General features: G+C 29.6%; 2 protein-coding genes across 5 annotated transcripts; one reads left to right on the forward strand and one right to left on the reverse strand.

Moving 5' to 3' along the window:
* The first annotated feature begins 1,429 nt into the window (after window positions 1-1,429).
* Window positions 1,430-5,262, forward strand: LOC133673704 (F-box protein SKIP14). Its single transcript, XM_062094572.1, has 2 exons — window positions 1,430-2,422; window positions 3,995-5,262. The coding sequence occupies exons 1-2, from the start codon at window positions 1,709-1,711 to the stop codon at window positions 4,553-4,555; spliced, it is 1,275 nt and encodes a 424-aa protein (XP_061950556.1). The 5' UTR covers window positions 1,430-1,708; the 3' UTR covers window positions 4,556-5,262.
* Window positions 5,263-10,020: 4,758 nt separating this feature from the next.
* LOC133685973 (F-box/FBD/LRR-repeat protein At5g22660-like) lies at window positions 10,021-12,449 on the reverse strand. Of its 4 annotated transcripts, none has more exons than XM_062106943.1 (3): window positions 11,946-12,449; window positions 10,852-11,811; window positions 10,021-10,352 (listed from the first exon to the last, which is right to left on the reverse strand). In XM_062106943.1, the coding sequence occupies exons 2-3, from the start codon at window positions 11,743-11,745 to the stop codon at window positions 10,191-10,193; spliced, it is 1,056 nt and encodes a 351-aa protein (XP_061962927.1). In that variant the 5' UTR covers window positions 11,746-11,811; window positions 11,946-12,449; the 3' UTR covers window positions 10,021-10,190. The 4 variants fall into 4 exon arrangements, with proteins under 4 accessions (XP_061962927.1, XP_061962928.1, XP_061962926.1 ...); XM_062106944.1 differs by having other exon boundaries at window positions 11,918-12,449; XM_062106942.1 differs by having other exon boundaries at window positions 10,852-11,826; window positions 11,918-12,449.
* Between the last annotated feature and the right edge of the window lie 8,232 nt (window positions 12,450-20,681).

The following is a 20,681-nucleotide window of genomic DNA, read 5'->3' on the forward strand; positions in this document are numbered from 1 at the left end:
TATTCTTAGATCAAGTTAATGTCCATTGAAATAGTAGATCTCATGGGTCTGTTTGGGATTGTAAAACGGTTTAAAATACTTTTCACTTATAAATGCATCAAAATAATATTTTTTTATTTTTTTAAAATTATTTTTGAGATCAGCACATTAAAATGATCTGAAAATATAAAAAAAAATTAACAAAAAAAATTTAAAATTTAAAATTTTAAAAAACGTAGTTTAAACTGTATTTTCAAACAAATCTTAAAGCTCAGTCCCGAAATATAATTATGGTGCAATGAGTACGTTGCACATTTAACAGGAGAAGATTGTAATGTTCCACATCTCATTGATTCATTTTTATTTAAAATTATTATGAAAGTTGAGAGAAATTAGATATTCAAAATTATTATGAAAGTTGTTTTTAAGAAAACTAGAAAAGGAAAAATAAAAACCAATTTATTGATATTTTTTTTAAGTATAAAGAGGGTAATATACTTAGCACAATTAAATATGAAGTTTTGTTTATTGATAAATATAAAAATAAACTTATTGGTCTTAAAAGATTAGTATAAAACTTGTCGATAATTTGTTTTTTAAAAAAGAAATTAGTATTTTATGAGTGACACTATTAATGTTTTTGAGTTTGAATTATATGAATGATAATAAAATTTTAATTATTTAAAAAAAATTAAAAAAATTAAATTTTTTACATAATAAATTTGTGGTAAAATATTTACAAAGAAAAGATAAATGAGAGTTTTTTAAATATATCTTAAGGATTGTTTTAGAAAAATATGAAAAGGCATGAACTTATTTAAAATGAACTAAATTTATTGGAATGACAGAAATATCATAGGAATTATTGATAATTTTTATTTCTAAAAATCAACTTGTTTATAATTTCCTCGATTTTGTTTTCTGTACTCTCTTGAGGATTTTATGAGTCTCTTGAGTTTTTCTTCTTATTCGTTTTTCTTTTTTTTTCAATACTTTTCTTTTAATAATCCTAAATTGAATATTTAGATCTGATATCTTTTGTTTTGTGATGTTAGTTTGTTTAATTTTTCTATCGTCCTTTCTTTTTTCTTGACAAAAAATTAAAAAACATTAAATAATAATAATAATAATAATAATAATAATAGAAGGACTGAAAATTATCTAGTAAATAGTTTAGTGTTAAAAGTTTAAAATTAAAAAATTTAGTTTTTTATAATTTTAAATTTAAATTTTATAGTTATTAATATAATAATCACTTAAAATTTATTAATTTTATCATTTATAAAATTAGTTGAGACAGTGTAACCTAGTCCTAAGAAGCAGGTTGAGTGAATGACATGGTGGCATATCAATGGAGACGAAGTAAGGGCAAAATCGTTATTGTCTCACAGTCCGGAAAAGAACGAACTTCCTTTCTCATTCTTTCTTTCTCTCTCCTTTATATATATTCTTATTAGCCTATTAGGCTTCATAAATACAGATTAGGTCAAACCTTTTTAGATTTCTCCTTGCGAAACAATGTAATGTGAGAATCTTTGCTCTGCCCTCTACCCCTCACTGTAAACAACCCTCCTTCCGCTGTTACCTATCTCCCATAGATACAGTTTTATTCTAACCCTTCTTATGTGCAAAGAAGATTGATTTTTTATCTGGGGTTTTCTCTTGATTTATTTTGTTTCGATCCTTTTGGATTTGAGTTTTTCATTCATTCCCTAGTTTTTTTTATTTAATGAATATGGAGAGAAACCATTATCACGGAATGAAAAAAAGTGAACCAGAGGGTAATGATGCTAGAGTGGGTTCTGATGATATTGTTGATAGCCCTTCTGGCATGGATATCAAGTTCTCAAGACTCACTGCTTTGTTTCAAGATTTTGATGGTGATTTTGGGTCTTCATTTGCTAAACTTGGGGTCAATGGAGACGAAAAAAGTATGGTTGATGATGGCTTTTTTGTGGATGTCGATTTGTTTTTTAATGGTGCTTGGAGTTTGCAGCCACATAAGGGCAACTTGAATATCAGTGACGAGGTGTCGACTCCAGATCATAGTTTTAGTGGATATGGGGTTGACTGTGGGGTGAGTGCTGATGGTTTTTCTTCGGAAACCAAAGTCCACAATTGGGTTGATTGTGAGAAAGGGAAAGAATTGGGAGGTGAACCACATGATGCTTTGATTTTTGCTCTTGGTTATCTAGGGGTGAAAGACCTCCTTATGGCTGAAAGGGTATGCAGATCTTTGCGTGATGCGGTTAGAGGCGATCCTCTGTTGTGGAGGAGAATTCATATAGATCAACCTTTAAGCGAGAAAATCACTGATGAAGCTCTTGTCAAGTTCACTAGTAGGGCTCAAGGTACTCTGCAATGCTTGAGTCTAGTGGGGTGCATAAGAATCACTGATACTGGGTTGATGCAGGTGCTTGAAAGCAATCCAAGTTTAACAAAGGTCAGTATCACTGTGTAATTCTGTTCTTGGATCAATATATATCGTCAGCTATTTTAACATGCACTTTTGTACACTTCTATGACTCTCGTTGATGAAAACTTGTCCTTTTGTGATGCTTTCATGTCGTCCAGGGTTGTTAGATATAGCATGAGCATACCGTCTTGTCAGTTTCTATTTTGTTCTTCATACATTGTACATTGAGGTGTTTTTTTTTTTTTTTTGCAAGCAATAGAGTCTTCATGTGTGCCTCTTTTGTTCTCTGTGCCAAGGGAAATGAATTTTGTATATGGTGTGCATATTGACCAAGTCTAATATGTTCTGCATTTGTAATCATATTGTAATCATAGATGGTGTTTAATCTGAACAAGAAGTGATAATATTTTGACATTAATTATTATAATCATTCACGTGAATGAAAATAAAGACTTCTAGGATTGGAATTGGCGGTGTCATTCTATTTGTTTTGGTAGCTGTAGTGTGCCATCTAAATTACAATGAAGCAACATTGTCCCTTTCTAAATAAACATTCTATTTATTTGATAGATGTTTAGTTGGATTATGCTAAGTTTTTTAAAACACCGATGAAGGAATTAGCACACACACTATCTATGGACAGTTTGGAAGAAAAGATTTATTGTGTTGTGCATTTGAACTTTGAACTTTTAATCTTCTATTTGGGATTCATCCCTCTGCACAAAAGAGGTGAAGACGAGTTTAACCTGGGATGACTCCAGATTTCATAAGGTGCAAAGAAGGGGAGGGGGTGTACTGGGAACCTTAAAGTTTGGGGGTGCCATTCCATGAGACTACTTTAGAAACTTAATCAAAATCAGACAGTTTCATTAAAAAAACTTAGGGTATTATTAGAAGTTTTCAAAGCTTTTTTGGGGCCATCCAAACCACTACATGCATATTTATTCTGTTAGAAGTGTAGAACTATTGTGTTATGGAAGTATTGACAGACAAGGGATTGGGACACTGCTGTCTCAGTAAATTATGAATTTGTGCTTATCTAGCATATATCGTGTCCAAAGTATCAAGCTTCTCTGTCAACTATTCAGTTGCTTTCGTGGTTGGTCATTTAATTATTTTTGTAACCGTTAGCTTCTAGAGAGAAGTTTCTTAAATTGTTCTGTAATAATTATGTGAAGCATTAACTTTGCTCCTAAAACAATTCTGTATAGATGAGATATAAAGCTTTTATGCCTTTACATCTATTCGGAGAATTACCACCTTTACAACAATTATGTCTGTGACGCTTCCTAAGCTTACATCCTATAACAAACGTGTCCTACTGTTACCTTTTTCGTGAACCTGCTACTATATTTGTAGACTTGCTCCAACACTAAACATATTGGCTTCAGAATTTGTGATGGTTTGCTTGTTGAAATTAGCAGTGGAATAAATAACATGTTCAGCTTGCTATTGTTACTGACTTCTATGCGGGCTGTGCTCATATTAACAGTACCCTAAGGTCTTGGAAGTTCATTGTAATTTACTATAGCTGATATTTCTCTATGATTCTTTTTTCTTTCCATTGTAATATGATGACAAATTTATACATTCATGCAGCTTTGTGTGCCAGGATGTGTGAGACTCACCATCGACGGCATCTTGTGTAATTTAAGGGTCCTCAAGTCAGCAGGCACCCTGAGAATAAAGCACATAAGAATTGGTGGGCTCTTTGGTGTAAAAGAAAATCATTTTGAAGAGTTGAAGTCCTTGCTTGGCATGGACCATATGCATCCAAGAGCAAAAAACCCACAGTTTCATCGTGTTGGACAGTTGTATCCTTCTTGTGATGACGAACGCACAATTGATATTGAGATGTGCCCCAAATGCCAGCAACTGAAACTAGTTTATGATTGCCCATCGGAGAGTTGCCAAGGGAAAGATCAAGCTAATCAGCTATGCAGAGCTTGCACTGTGTGTATAGCTCGTTGTATACATTGTGGATGTTGCATTAAGGGTTGTGATTATGAGGAGACCTTTTGTCTAGACTTTCTATGTTTGGATTGTTTGAAGCATCTGTTTAATTGTCAAGAGAAGCCAGAAGTAAGTGGTGCTTCCTCTTCTGGGCACACAATTTCTCACCAGGAGATGAGGTATCATTTTTGCCTTTACAGTGAATAGAGAAGATATCACAAATGCACGTCTTTGAGCTCCTTGCATGCTTTGGGTGCATCAATAATATTACAAATAAGGTGTGTCAACCACGTGCTCTGTTGCCTGGCTGTAATATCAAAGCATTTTGACAGACACTAGTTGCTGCCTGATTTTGCAGTCTGTGCTTGGCTGTTGAATTTGACTGACTTTAGCTTGGATTCTTCAGCAAGCTCAGCTGTTTTAGGTAGGGTGGACAAAAATAGAAGTGGAAAAAAAAAACGGTTGGAAAAGATGTGGAATAAGAAGGGGAAAAAGGGGCAGGAGTATTAATGAAATTATCGTCCAACTTGAGTGCCTATTAAATAAAATGTCATCAAGTGGTTCCTGTCTCAGCACGAAGAGTGGAAGAGCATCCGGATGTGATGGATCATGTGGTCCATTTGAAGAAACATGGTTGATGATTCACCATCGAAGTTGGGAGACGCTGCAAATTACAAGTGCATACCCGTATTGTCAATCACGGTATGGAGGCATTATATATGCTTGTTGTGAATTGTATTCTCTTTCCACTTGCCTTCAGTAGAGAAAATAATGGTGGTTGCTTTCTATAAACTTCGTATCATTATATTTGATTGAAGGATATGCTCGTCATAAAGCTTTGAACAACATTTCTAGATTATTGTGGTATGCTTTGCTTGCTATAAAATAATATGGTGTGACTAGCAGTTTGTTTAGATTGCATCTGGCAATTGAATTATGAGATTTTAGCTTCTTCAATTCTAAATTTCGATGATTAGGGAACGTGGAGATATCTATATCTCTACCATATTTGGAGGGTGTTAGCTTTGCTCCTGTTTTGTTTATTATAAGCTAAACCTACTGTGGTTCGGTACTAATGGCAGCAACAAACACATCATCTGGCAGGACGAATGTGTTGTTTAGGAACAGAGAGTTTGCTCTGCGTGTGTGTACATTATCGATGTTGATGCTATACATGGCTATCTTGTACTCTCTGTTGACCTTAGAAGCTCTGTAGCAGTCTTGTGATGATCTTTGCATTTCATGCATGTAAGAGATAAAACACTCTTCACTGTAACTTGTGGAAATCAAAACCTTCTGTCATATATTCGTCTCGACATTTTTTAAATAAAACCTTCTACCATTGTTAATTTCCACTTTTAAATTGATGAAAAATAATGTTGGACCATGTGCTATATATAGGTTTTAGTAGAGATGTTGTTTGGCCTGATCAGCTTGCCAATCTGTATCCTTTGAAATCCTTTTCTACAAATTTTAAAATTAATTAGAAACCTTCTGTTTTAATTAATTAGAAATTATAAGATTTAGAATCCTATAAACGGTCAATAAGTACATCTTATCAGGAGTGTCGATCTCATTAGTGATATTTTTGGATCATGCATTTTATACAATGGGGAAGACGTTATGAAATATCTTTCCATGACAAAGATAATAATAATAATAATAATAATATGAGAAAATTCATCACATACATGCAAAATATTACTATATTATTAAGGTCATGTAACACCCCAAGCGAGGATTAATAGTCTACTACAAGTATAATATTGAGCTAGGCTAATTGTTCTCCCTTTTAACAAATATTAATAGTTATTTTCATAAATAAGTTTATTTATTTATTTATTTTTAATCCACATCCGTAGAATATGACAGGTTATAAAAACCAAATTGTACCCAATTTAAAAGGATATAATTTTACTTTCTTTCTATTGGTAAAGATCAGTTATGTAGGAGAATATATATATATATATATATATATATATATATATATATATATATATATATTGGCGGTGGCTCCTCTCGGAGCTCAGCCTTTACTAAAAAGGAAGGGTGGAACACATTGATGCAGTAAAATAATACTGTTGTAATTGGGATTATTTTTTAAAGTATTTTTTATTTGAAAATATATTAAAATAATATATTTTTAAATTTTTAAAAATTATTTTTGATATGAACATATCAAAACGATATAAAAACACAAAACAAATTTAAATTTTTTCAAAAATATTTTTGCACTACAAAACAAGAACTTTATTGTTGATTGAAATAGTAACATATCTATTTTATCTTTTTCTAAAACAACAAAGTTGTCTATTGTTTTACTTTCAAGGGCAATTTTGTATTTTTACATGTTTTTTTATTGTTATTGTTAGGTTTGTTTAGGGGCAATTTTACAATTTAAAATTTTAAAATATTATTAAAAAAAATTGTTAACACGTGTGTTGCACGCCTCAGCTTGTAGGGATGCATATAGAGTTATTCGGTGACTAAACGTTGTTTTTTACAATGACATTGGAATCATCTTGGTGTCCGTTATGAGGCAATCAAAGTGGCTAAAGGTCATCTAGTTTGGTATTAGTGGCCTTTTCTTTTTCTTTTTCTTTTTTCTTTTTTTCCTTCATCTCTTAGACTCTTACTTGTTTTTAACGTCTATCTCTTCAAAATCTCAATTTGTTATTTATTTATATTTGATCTATGTTTTTTTATTATTTATTTTATTTGGAGTACTTTATAAATTTGAAATTATTTTTTAATTTCATCACCTTGTAATTTTTTTATCTTTCAAATTTAGTCATCATTTTTTTATTACTATTTGTTTTATTTGAAATAATTTTTAAATTGATTTTTTTTTACAATTTCATCATCCTTAATATTTTTTTCCTATCAAATTTGGTCATCATTATTTCAATTACTATTTTTTTTCACTGTCATTTTTTTTAAATTAATTTTTTTTATTTCATCATTCAATACTAAATTGATTGAACTTCTTAATTGAGCATGAGTCTAGTATTTTAGGGGTTGTGAATTTTAGAAATTAACCCAGGTTTAGGAGAATTGCTCATGTTTGCTTGTTTTTTTTTTTTTTTTTAAGCTCATATTTTTAGTTTCAGACTTCCATGTTTATTCAATTAGAGAATAGGCTCCGTTATTTTTATTTATTTTATTTCTATAGTCACTAATTTTAAAAATAATCTAGGTTATCTTGATTATTTTTATTTGTTATTTTTTTAATTTACTTTGGTAAATTTTTAAATTGATATTTTTTTTCTATTTTATTTTTATATATTAGATTGATTGTAATTAATTTTCCTTTTCATTTTATCCTTCAAGAGTCAAGTTTTTTGATATTGGGCTTTGTGAGTTTTTTCAATTTTCTTTCTATTTGTTTATCCTCATCCCATCACTTAGACCATTAGTGAGCTAGTTTGGGTTAACTTTGAAAAAAAATTTTAGAATTTTTTTGTTTTTAGATTTAATATTTATTATGTTTCATTCTTCGACATTGACTTGTTTTGAATTGAGCTTCATAATTTTTTATAATTTGCTTTCTATTAAATTATCTCATTTACATGATTTGAGTCATAGAGTTTGGTTGACTTGGCGGACTTGTTGGTTGTATTTTTAGTTTTTTTTTAATTAATTTTTCTTTTATTTTTAGTTTCATTTCTTTACATTTGATTTGTTTAGAATTGGATTGTCTTTTTTTTTTGTTAGCTTTATCTTGGCCTCATGACCTAACTTACATATTTGACATGCTCTGTTAGCTCATGTAAGGTATTTTCTTTTCTTTTTTTATTGGTTGAAATCTCTGCTTTGTCGCTTTTTTCATTTCGATGATATTTTTTTTACATGTTTCCATTATTATTATTTTTTAAAATTAGTCCATTAATTGTTGTTATCTTTTCTTTTATTATTTAATTAGATTATCCTTGTTTTTTTTTGTTTTTTGTTTTTTTGCTTAGTTGGGTCTACCTTGAGTTATGTGTTTTTTACTTTTTTAAAATACACTTGTATCGTCTATATATATTTTTTTAACCAATAAAAAAATATACTTCAACCCATGGCATTGTGTGAACCCACAAATCTAGTGTTATTTATTGTGTGTATGTGTGTAATTTTGCCCATGGGTCATACGAGAGCTCCTGGGCCTTGGTTAGGCTACCCACAAATTTCAGTTTTTTAGATTTTAGTTTTTATTTTCCTTATATATTTGTTTAACTATTTAATTATTTGGGATATTATCTAAAATTGATTTTTTACTTTTAAAATGCTTTCATGATTTTTCAGTGGTGCACATCTCATCTCATATATGTGTTAATTATTAAAAAAATTAAAATATATTGTTAAATTAGAAAACGACCATTTGGCATATAAAGAGAAATACAGAACCTTTTGCATTGGGATCAAATCCAATAAAATGAAATGTAAGAAAAACAAACTTCATAATTATGAATAAAATAGTCAAATGAGATTTTAAATAATCATAATAATGTTAATTAAAAATTTTACAAGCCTAATATGCATGGTTCGCAAATTATTTTTGATAATAATAAAACAAATAAAACAAAACACCAAAAAAAAATAATTTTGAAATGTTTTTCCGGTTGGACTTGCATTTAGGAAGAAAGCCTCAATGATTAAGAAATTCAATACCTAATAATTTCTCACTGCAGTTTATATAATCTGGAAAAAATGCTATATTTATAGTGATATTTGAAGATATTTTGTGATTTAAACGAAAATATAATTGTTTTATGTGATATATATAACCTCCACCTAGTTCTATCATAAAATAATATTATTTTGAGAAGGATTAAAAATAATAATAATAATAATATTTTTATGGATAAAAATAAAAAAAAACTTTAAAATTAATTTAGTCGAATATCACATGGGTTTGGTCAACTCAACATAGTTATGGGGTGACCCATTAAATAATCCAGATTTAACGGGTCAATATCTAAAATGATTAAAAAAAACAGACCGTAATCAAGTTGATATAACCATATTCAAAGCAATTGCAGATTAATAACTTGTCTGAGATTTACTTCCTGAGACTCCAGCTTTGCATATATATAGCAGATTCTTTTTTGTAATTAGTCTTATGAATGTTTTGGGCCAAGTAATTATAATTAACATATTTAATTATCCCATATAAATGGCATTTGTACCAAAGTGAAACAAAAATAAAAGTAGAGAAGATTTGCTTTCAGCACACAAGACGATAGACCTTTCAAATGCTCATGTGAAGCAATCCATAAATGTAAGATCACTAGTAATAGAAATGCATGCCGCGGATCAGAAGGTTCCCTCTAAACATAAAGAAGCAACGAACTACTCCGTGATGGAGGTGGTACAATCATCATAACACATTAACAATAAACTAGCTTCTTGAAAGTCATGGAAAGAACATGCAGAAAAAGACTGTTTGAAATTGCAGTTTAGTCGTGTTTTTTAAAAATTTTGAATTTTTTTAACTTTAAATTAATTTTTTATGTGTTTTTTAATTGTTTTGAAATGCAAATATCAAAAATAACTTTTTTTTATAAATATTATTTTAGTATATTTCCAAGCAGAAAATATTTGAAAAACAATCTCTACTGTACTCCTAACAAGACTCTAAGTATGGAAAGAATAGCCAAAGCTGGTCATATCTAATAAAAAAACAAGCATGACCAAACAACACCTCAAAAGTCCTTGTAATAGCAAACTACTTTCAACTCACGAGTCATGATACATGGAATTATATTCCCCAAAAAGTATAAAACCAAATTCTAAGGACTATAAATTCATATTTTTAACAATAGAATATAACAAAATCCCAAAAAGTAATTACCTTTGGCTACTTGACAAGAATAGTATCTGGAGTGGAGGAGCCATTACACAAGTACTTCGCCACTTTTACTGGTATTGGAAAGGAGCAGTCACTGGGATGTGTTAGTTTCAGAGACAATCTACTGAAAGGACTTTGTTGATGCTCTAGTCCAGGCACTCCATTTAAGGCCTAAATATATGAGACATCGAAATACAATGTTATATGGACAAATTACCATCTCATTACACAACTACAGGGAGACATTTTCAATTATAAACCATTTGCCAAAGTGGGAGAGATGCAACACCTTTTTCTACAAGTACACATGTTTGTCATTTGACATCCCATTGAAATACGGATCAATTAAATATGTAAACAGATGGGGAGACAAGAACATTGCATGGTCAAAGTAGCAAGAAAGTCTAAAAGTTTGCTCTTAGAATGTACTTTTAGCAAATTAAGAGCATACAACTAGTGATTTTACTAGATGCTACAAAAAATTCCACTTCACATTCCATTTAACTTCTTTGAGCATGATGCCACCGAAGCAAGAATTTCTTACATTAGTTAGAAAAAAAATAAAATTCCAGTGTGGATATATCAAATATAAAACAAATCAAAATGAGGATTTGAAACCATAAATGAAAGAGGCACTCACACAGCATATATGATAGTCATCCTGGCATACCTGAATAGTAGAATAAGATAGTGTGGCAGATTGCACATTATAGAGGCCTTGGAAGAATTTAAGCAAACATTGAATGTCCTTGTTTTCCTCTTCATATGAAAGGAAAACATCAACATCGGCATGTTGTAGAGAAGGGAGGTTAATTACTGGGAAATCGACCACGTGAGATTCTTTGTAGCTAAAAAATGTAAGTTTTGGCGCAGAGATTTCCACCTTACAACCCTTGGAGAGACCACCATAAGAGTACCACATCGATCTTATTGTTACATTGAGCAATTGGGGTCCTGATATTTTAAGAACCTTGAATCTAGTAAAATCACAACCAAGCAGGGATAAGCTGCTCAAATTGGGAAAACAGTCTGAAAAATCAAAGCAATTGCTAACGAGAGAAAACAAACAATGTTTAAGATGCAAAGTGGTGAGTTTAGAGAAACCAAATGATGTAGTGAAAGTAGCATTCTTGAGTTTTATGGTTTTAAAGGTTTGGCAATTGAGAAGTGCTTGCGAGACAGGAGGTCGTTTGCAGCCCAAATCAAGAACAAGATGACCAACGCCATGGAAACTGGCAAAATAGATAACCCTTTTCTTGAGATAATCATCTATTCTCCCTCGGTATGAGAAGAGAAATGTGCCAGCAGTAGAGTTATGATTGAGTTTATTCAAAACAGCAACCACAAATTTCTTAAAACGTCCCAAACTACGGAAGGAATTGCTGTTCAAGTGAAGCACATGAACACTAGTCCAAAGATTTCTCCATCCCTTAGCAAGCACAGAGGTTTGGACCGCATACTTGGCATCGAGGAAGGAGAGGATGTGGTGGATAATATGGTTCGGCAAATTACTGAGTCTATCTTCGTGTTGAGAACTGCAAACTTTCGGGCTTCTCTTCCTCATTCTCACTTTATCAATTTAATGTGCCCTTTACCAATCATCTTTTAAGCATTTCATCGAACACCTTCACTGCAAATTCAATAACTAAAGTTGCAACCCAGGAGATGAGTCGATGAGTTTAGTAAAGACTTCACGGAATCAAGATTGTAAGGAAATCATCTCAGACCATAATTACCTTCAAGGAAGAGCTCAAAGAAACTCACCTGCACGGCATATCCTGTAAGTGGCCACGCCCAGGGATGGGAATGTTCAAACATAAATGTGGCTGTCTACAAAGAAACCACCAGGGGGAGCTAATCTTTGCGAAAGATTGTTGTGGTAAGCAGTCAAGGTAAAAGACAAGAGCACTTGTTCATTTTGTCGGGGAGTATCAAAGAAAGAAAAGCGTGGTGGAGGAGAATGTGGTCCGCCAAGTCACTGGGTTTGTCTTGTTCACATTTGCTAACGTTTCTCCCTTCCATTTTCTTTATTTAGACTTTATCCTCTCTGCTTTCTTCACTCAACAACAAAAGGTAGACTAGGTGCAGTGAAATAAGAGATAAAAAGGCAAAAAAATGACCATAAATCACTTTCCTGGTAAAATGAATTGAGGAAGATCACTGAAGGAATTTAAAGGGAATCTTGGGATTGAGTGCGATTGGAAGTTGATGGGTGATTGCAAGGTGGCTGGCTATGTTTGTCTCTTATTTCACTGCACCTATTAGGCATAAGCATATGTCCGATGGTGGTGTTTCTTCTCCTTCCATCTCAAAGTCTATGTGTTTGTACAGCCTGGCCCGTGCAGGACAGTTCGGAATTTTTTTCAATGTAAAAAAATATTACAAGGTGAGGCAATTGTTTCTGAAAAAACAATAAAAAGTTTAAGATTCGAGTTATTAACTTAATTGAATTTATTAGATTTGATTAATTTAAATTATATATATATAAAAATATAATGATAATAAATAAATTAAAAAAATTGACAACCAAAAAACCGTGTCTGGTCGATGTTAATGTTTTTTAAAAAAAACAAAAAATTTAATTTTTCAGAAACTTGACTAGAATAAATAAGTTTAATTAATTTAATAATACGATAAAAAAAGTAGCATTGATAGCAAATAAAATGAAAAAGAATCGCAATAATTAGCTATAAAAATAAGTTGCAAATATAACATTTGGGAGGAGAAAAAGAAAATTTTGTTGGAGACTTATCATTATTCTGCTATGGATACCACTTGACCACCAAAAAAAGCTCACTAAGATAGTTTCAACGTCATTGTGAAATACAACAAGACGACACCGAAAAAAGTCACACGCAATGTAAAAGTAACTACCTGGAAAGCAAATCAAATAAAATATCATAAAGTGAGCATTATATGCTTATATCTAATCAATTAATTTAATTTAACTCGAAAATAAAATTTCTTTTAAAAAAATCTTAATTTAACAAAGAACAATACATAAAAAGATCCGAGATAATCTAGGTCATTTTTAAAATCAATGAAAATCCCATAAAAAATAAACAAAAAACTCAATCTCTAATTAAATAAATGTCGAATGATGAAACTTAGAAAACATAAGTTTAAAAAAGAACAAAAAAACTAAGCAAACCCAGATAAAATCTTCTAAACCTGGATTTGTCTTCCAAACTCGCAACTCTAAAATCCTAGATTCCGGTTCAATTAAAAAGCTCAATTCCCAACTAATTTAATGTTGAAGGATGAAATTGAAAAAAATATCAATTCTAGAAATTTGTCAAACTAAAAAATAGCAATTAAAAGAATGAGAATCAAATCTGATATGAAAAAAATTGAAGGACGATGAAATTATAAAAAAATTGAATTTTAAAAATTATCTCAAATAAAAATAGTAATAAAAAGAACGGGGACTGAATGTGATAAATAAAAAAAATTAAAGGATGAAATTGAAAAATATCAAATTCTATAAATTATTTCAAATAAAACAATTAGTAATCAAAAGAACATAAACCAAATCTTAAAGAAAAATAAATTGAAGGGTTGCTTTAAAAATTAAAAGGGTCAAGTATGAGAATTGAGGAGGAGAGAGAAAATAAAAAACAAAAAGAAAAAGGTTGTTGATGTTAAACCAAAAATTCATTGGTCACACACGCCGTCCAAGGATGAAAGGGTCGTCAAGATGATTTGAACATCACTCTAGAAGCCTAAAGAGTGCAGGAACAACCCACATATTGATATGTGCAAAGCACGCGTTAACCATTTTTTTAAATAATATTTATATTTATTAAATGAACAAATTTCTCCTAAGTCAACGCGGATGAAAATGCTTATAAACCCTTGACACCAATTAAATATTTTTTGTTTTTAAGGGTAATTTAGTTATTTTATTGTGCTGAAAAATTAAAAAGATAAAAAGATCATATCACCCCTAGTAGATGTTTTTAAGGGTAATTTAAGGATAATTCAATGTTTTTTTGTTGAGAAGGTTAAAACAATAATTATATTGTTCCAATCTATATTATTTTTTCTCTTGGTGTACTAACTTTGCTACGAGATTAGTTTTTTTTGTAACTAGTTGGTGCATCTATGTTGTATTGTGGCTAGTATTTCAAGTTAATTTCTAAAATAAAAAAAATTGTTGGCATAATATTTGGATTTTTTCATCATGATTTTTTTAATCAAGAAAATAAAAATGACATGTATGCTTAATTAAAATGAAATGAAAAATATAAAAATTAATAAATTAAAAAAAAGTTGTTAATGTTAATTAAATATTAAAGCAAGAAGTTGATTTTTCTTCGAAGAAGAAAATGATAGATACATATGCAAATATTTTACTTTGATTATCTTTTTTATTTTATACATTTTTTTTTTATCTTAGAGATTAGTTTTGATCCCTATGTAGAAATGATTTTAATTTTATATATATGTCATACAAATACAACTTATTTATCTAAAATTTAAGAGAAAACAAATTTAATAATAAATTACAATAATATATTTAAAGTATTATTAAATTATAGAAAGAATTAAAAAAGATTAATAACTATTTTAAAAAATAAACTAAATAATTTTAAAAAATAAGAGAGATGATATTAATTAAAATTTAAAATTTAAAAAATAATTAATGAAATTTAATGAGAGAGGTTAGCTAGTGTGCTTTGCCAAAAATGAAAAAACTTAGGTCCATGCATATGTTATAGTTTTTTTTTTTAAAAAAAAAAATGGACAATGTGTTGTTTGCTATAGTTATTTTATTTTATTTTAATAGATGACATTTCATTTACTTAAGCTTTTTTTTTTATCACTTCTAATGATCGAAAGATTAAGGTCCAAGTTTTTAGACACAAAAAACAAAAACATTTTAAATACTTTAAAAATATTCTAAAAATCTCAATAAAAACATTTTAAACCTTCAAAAACCCTTTAATCAACTCAAAAATCCAAAATCAAACCGAACTCGTTTTAGTTTTTTGGCTTGTTTCTTCATTGAACTTCCCTTTTTAAAAAGAACTCATTGATACCATGTTTTATTTTTTTGTGGTCAAAATATGACAGGTAAAATACTTTATTTATCCACTCATTTTTTAGATGATTCTCTCTTTTCTCTCGACATTCAAGAATATAAACACAATAAAAATGAAATTTCAGACCAAGATGTAAAAACTAGAAATAATAGGGTCAAATATGTATATTTTAAAACTTGCAGGATGAAATTGAAGTTTTCTATCCCTTTTGAAAAACAAATATGTTTTTGTTGTTGTTGTTGTTGTTTTTATTAATTTTGATTTTTTTTTATTTAACAATAACTTAAAATCCTATTTCATAAAATCAAACTTTAATTTAACATTTGAATATTTTATGACACAATAAATATGCAAGAAAATGCAAATAGAAAAAATTCTAACACATAAAACCATGCAACATAACTCTCAAGGATGAAATTGAAAATAAACAAAGTTTAGTAATTAAAATGAAAAAAGAAGAAAAATCAAGGACCTAGAAGAGAAAAAATGACAATGAATAGTGATGGAAGGTGTCACACGTGTGTTGCGTCATAACAATCATTCTCTTGGACAGGGATGTTTGAGATATGTGTAATGAATAAGAAATTCTTGTTTCTTATTAGTAAAAAAAATAAAAATAGAGTCATCACCTAATATTTTGATCACCAGGAATCTTAATTGGTCACAGAGCCTAGATAAGAGGATTGATTGTATATTTATTATTAAAAAAATGGTTTTTAAAATATAAATTTATCATGATAAGAAAAAAAAATGTTTCAATCCAAGAACAAAAAAAATCATGTTTCGATAGTATTCACATGTCTGTATAAAAAAGAACAATTGATATCATGAGCTATTTTTTAAAGACTTTCATATATATATATATATATATATATATATATATATATATATGTAATAAATTTAAAAAAGATGAAAAACCACATGCATCAAGGTATAGGCAGACCTAGGCTTGTAAGCCAGGGTCACATACCTAGCTTTTGAAAAGATGTCAGGTGCTCGTAGCCTATAATATAAAACACCTAGGCTTGTAAGCCACAGTCGCATGTCTAGCTTTTGAAAAGATGTCAGGTGCTCGTGGCCTATAATATAAAACACAAGGTTTCCTCGTGTGCGTGCGTGTGTGTGTGTGAATATTAAAATAAAACATAACATAGTATCAACTTGAAAAAATAACGAGTCATCCATTATAACTAATTATTGTCACTAAAACTTAGGGTCTGGATTTTAGAATCATCGAAACTCAAATTCCAATCCATTTTCACCTATAAACACCTAAACAATACCATATAAACCTAAATAATCTCATTTCAAACCCCATAACATGCTTTAATTAGTACAAAAACTCAGAATCAGATAAGAAAACCTTTTGGGTTCTGATCTACTTATTCTGGCATGATAAAAGACCCAAATCACCTTCATCGAACTTCTCTCTTCAAGACAAACCTACTGATATCAAGGTCGGCTTTTATTATGGCCGATTGAAAGTCTTTTCAACAACTTTCTCACTCCTTTCTCAACTTTCAGGGACTTAAACATGAGAAACTTAAAGTCTTAAAATCAAAATATAAACATAAAAAACAAAATAGATCAAATATATAAAAATCTGAACTTTAAAGACCAAAGTATACATTGATATCCATAGTGCTTTTCTCTCTGGATGAATAAAGGTTTATGAACAAAACAAATACATTTTCAATGATTAAAAAGAATTTTTTGAAGAGAACTCAACCTTAAAAGAGTTTTTGAAGAGATGAAGGGATGTAATAAAAAAAATTAAAAAAAGAATAATCAAAAGAATGAGGATCAAATTTGACATAAATACCAAATAGGATGAAATACCAAGGGATGAAATTAAAAAAAATTAATCAAAAATAGGATTTAAAACAAATAAAGAGCAATTAAAAGAATGAGGGTCACAATTGAAATAAGAAGAAAATGGAGGACCACTCTTAGTTATGGTTGAGATTATACATTTTTTTAGGGGAAGAGAGAGAAAAAAAGGGAGAGAAAAAAATTCAACTGCTACCTAACCATCATGAGAAGCCTTACATGCGCCGCCCTTATTGATTCACCTCCACATGCATCGTCGGCTAAGACAACAATTACCAGTTTTTGGCCTTTATGAGGCATCGCCTGGCAACCTAAAGGGCATGGGCGCCTCTCACATATACCAATAACTTTTCTCTTTCTTTTTCTTTTGATTTAATTTATTAAAAGACCCAAGTATCCTTAACCCCATATGATAATAACAAAAAAATCATAATGAAAGGACAAAAAAACCCCTTTACCAAAGCTACATATATTTTTTTACTTTTAAGGGTACCTTAGTAATTACACTGTGCTAAAAAGGATAAAAAACTAAAAATGCTCTTGCTCAAACAGTTAAAGAGACTTGACTTTTAAGGATATTTTAGATATCACGCTATATAAATAAATTTCACAAGACCATTATATGCTCGTTCAATCTTGTAATGACAATTGGATCCCATGGAAATGACAATTTTTCTCCTGGAAACAAGTTATATGGTTTCAATCATGGAAGGCAAAATGATGATTTTACTATGCGAATCCATAGTAAATTGTGAGTGCATGCACAATAAATTCCTAATCTCTTTTAGCTTTTGTTTTAATGAGTTAATATCATTCATTTCTCATGTTCATTTAAAATTTCATAGTACTAAACTATAAAGCAGCATTTGGTTACTGTCTTAAAACATAAAAGGCAAAGACAATGAAGATAGAGATGGAGATAGAGGGGACAAGACAAAAAAGAAGATGGAGACAAAATTGTGTGGTAATGATATACAAGATAAAGTGATTGTCTATAACATCCTCAATTTTTCATTTCTGAAATTCAACACGCACATAAATAATAAAGTTGCCAAAATTTTTATTTTTTGAAAATTTCGACAGCATTTTTCCTATTCAGTAACGCTACCAAGTTATCGACATTATCAATATTTGCGTCAAACATCCTTTTATAACATAGTCTAATCATCATGGATATTTTTTCACTTAACATTACAATCTCATTTAAACTATTTTGATTTACATATATTCTTTATACTTATTATATAACACAAAAATATTTATAGTGTATTGCTAATTATCTTATGAAATTAAAGAAATTATAACTATATAATTAAGGGAAATATAAAAACATCACATTCCAACAAATTAAAAAAAATATTAACTAATAAAATTACATGTCATCACACATAAACTAGAAAGTTATTCATAAGTTCAACATACAACATCATCATTAAGTTACTAAGTTTTCAATCCTAATACATTAATTCAAAATAGAGTTATATTACTTCCTAAACTATAGAAAAAGAGAATTACAAGCACAATCCACTCTATTCTAGACGAATCTGGAAAGAACCTATAACACAGAACATATATTTACATATATAATTAATAAGATACAATATTTACTATCATGATTGTATTTCCTTTTGGCCACTAAGAGCGTGTTTAGGATTGTGATTGCAGTTGCTTTTAAAAGTGTTTTTCATTCAGAAACGTATCAAAATATTTTTTTATTTTTTAAAAATTATTTTTGACATCAACGCATCAAAATGATCTAAAAATACCAAAAAAATATTAATTTGAAGCAAATAAAAAAATAAAAAATAAAATTTTAATTTTTTTCAAAAATGTTTTTGAAACGTAAAAACAAACAGAGTTTAAATAATTTTCAGTCTTAGAATCTACCAATATCTCCTTTATCATTGCAACACAATATAAAACCCCTTTTTTTTATTTATTATTATCCTTGATTATCAATACCAAATATCCATAATATTATTGATAATTCAAATTGGTGATTTACCTATACCAACATGTATATTTATCAATATCAACTTCTCCATCCCTTCGATGACTACTCAAATTAAGCCAATATCAATACCTTTGATATCATTAATTATCCCACTTGGTAATTAATCCATGTCGATAAAGATATTCATCATTATTATTAGTCATTTTCTTTCTCAAGTGACTAATCAATTTATGCCGATATCAATACCTTTGATATCGTTAATTATTCATGCCAACAACAATATTCATCGTCATTATTAGTTACTTTCTTTTTCAAGTGACTTATCAATTTATGTCAATATCAATACATTTGATATCACTAATTACCCTTACTTGGTAATTAATGCATGCCGACGATGACATTCATCGTTATCATTAGTCACTTTCTTTCTCAAGTGACTAATCAATTTATTCCAATTATCATAATACTACTATCATTTGTTATTCTTACTTTAAATGACCAATTTATTCTTCCCTTTCCTTTATATAAATCATTTTCTTTTATCATGACGAATCCGTTATGACCGATATTAATTTCTCTACTATCATTAGTCTTCAAGTTCCTTGGATGACTAATCCAATATCCTTCTTCTACAATTTTTTTTTTACTAAATTATTACAATATAATCCCTTGACATTAATTTAAAAATAAGGCAATAAATAATCAAAAGATTAAACACACCGGTAAATTATTGATTTTAGGCACCGTTTTACTTACTTTTTACACGCAAAGGTCCTACGCCTCCTGTTTATAGCTTTCTTGCAATGATGCCCCCTTATTATACCATAACCAATATTATCAACATTTTCATAAATACAATTGGAGACCTTGTTTGGCCCTTCCTTTTTTATCTCATAAATATTCAATAATTTTCAATGGACAATTTCATTCCTACACGCATTTCTTATTATAAATTTGATCATTCTTTTCCTAACAATTATCACCTATAATGCTACAAAATAATTTTTTAATAGAGTTCATTACAAATTTTCCAATTCTTCTTCTTCTTCTTCTTCTTCTTCTCCTCTCTCTCTCTCTCTCTCTCTCTCTCTCTCTCTCTCTCTCTCTCTCTCTCTCTCTCTCTCTCTCTCTCTCTCATTCATTAGATACAACCTAATTCAATCATAATTCATAATTAGTTCAATTAAACCCCTACAACTCATCAATTTTATCAAAATTTCAAACAAAATCCTCTCCTCCTTCTCATCCTCTCTAGCCGAATATATGTGTCCAAGAAAGGGACTCTCTCTCTCTCTCTCACACACACACACATTCATTAGATTTCAACCTAATTCAATCATAATTCATAATTAGTTAAATTAAACCCCTACAACTCATCAATTTTATCAAAATTTCAAACAAAATCCTCTCCTCCTTCTCATCCTCTCTAGCCGAATATATGTGTCCAAGAAAGGGAAGGATTTATTTCAAATTTATACCGTTCACTCACCCAATCTTTATCCATGCTTGATTCTAACAACAATTATTCTTAAAATCATCATAACAATAACAATTCATTCCTTTCTATAATACACAAACATCATTATAAACCTCAACCTTAATATGCTAACATTCTTAAAACCAAACACAATAAAAGTTATTCTTACTTTGAAACAACAAAGAATAAAAGAG

This window comes from Populus nigra, chromosome 1 (genome assembly GCF_951802175.1).
Source record: "Populus nigra chromosome 1, ddPopNigr1.1, whole genome shotgun sequence".
Classification (NCBI taxonomy): Eukaryota; Viridiplantae; Streptophyta; class Magnoliopsida; order Malpighiales; family Salicaceae; genus Populus; species Populus nigra.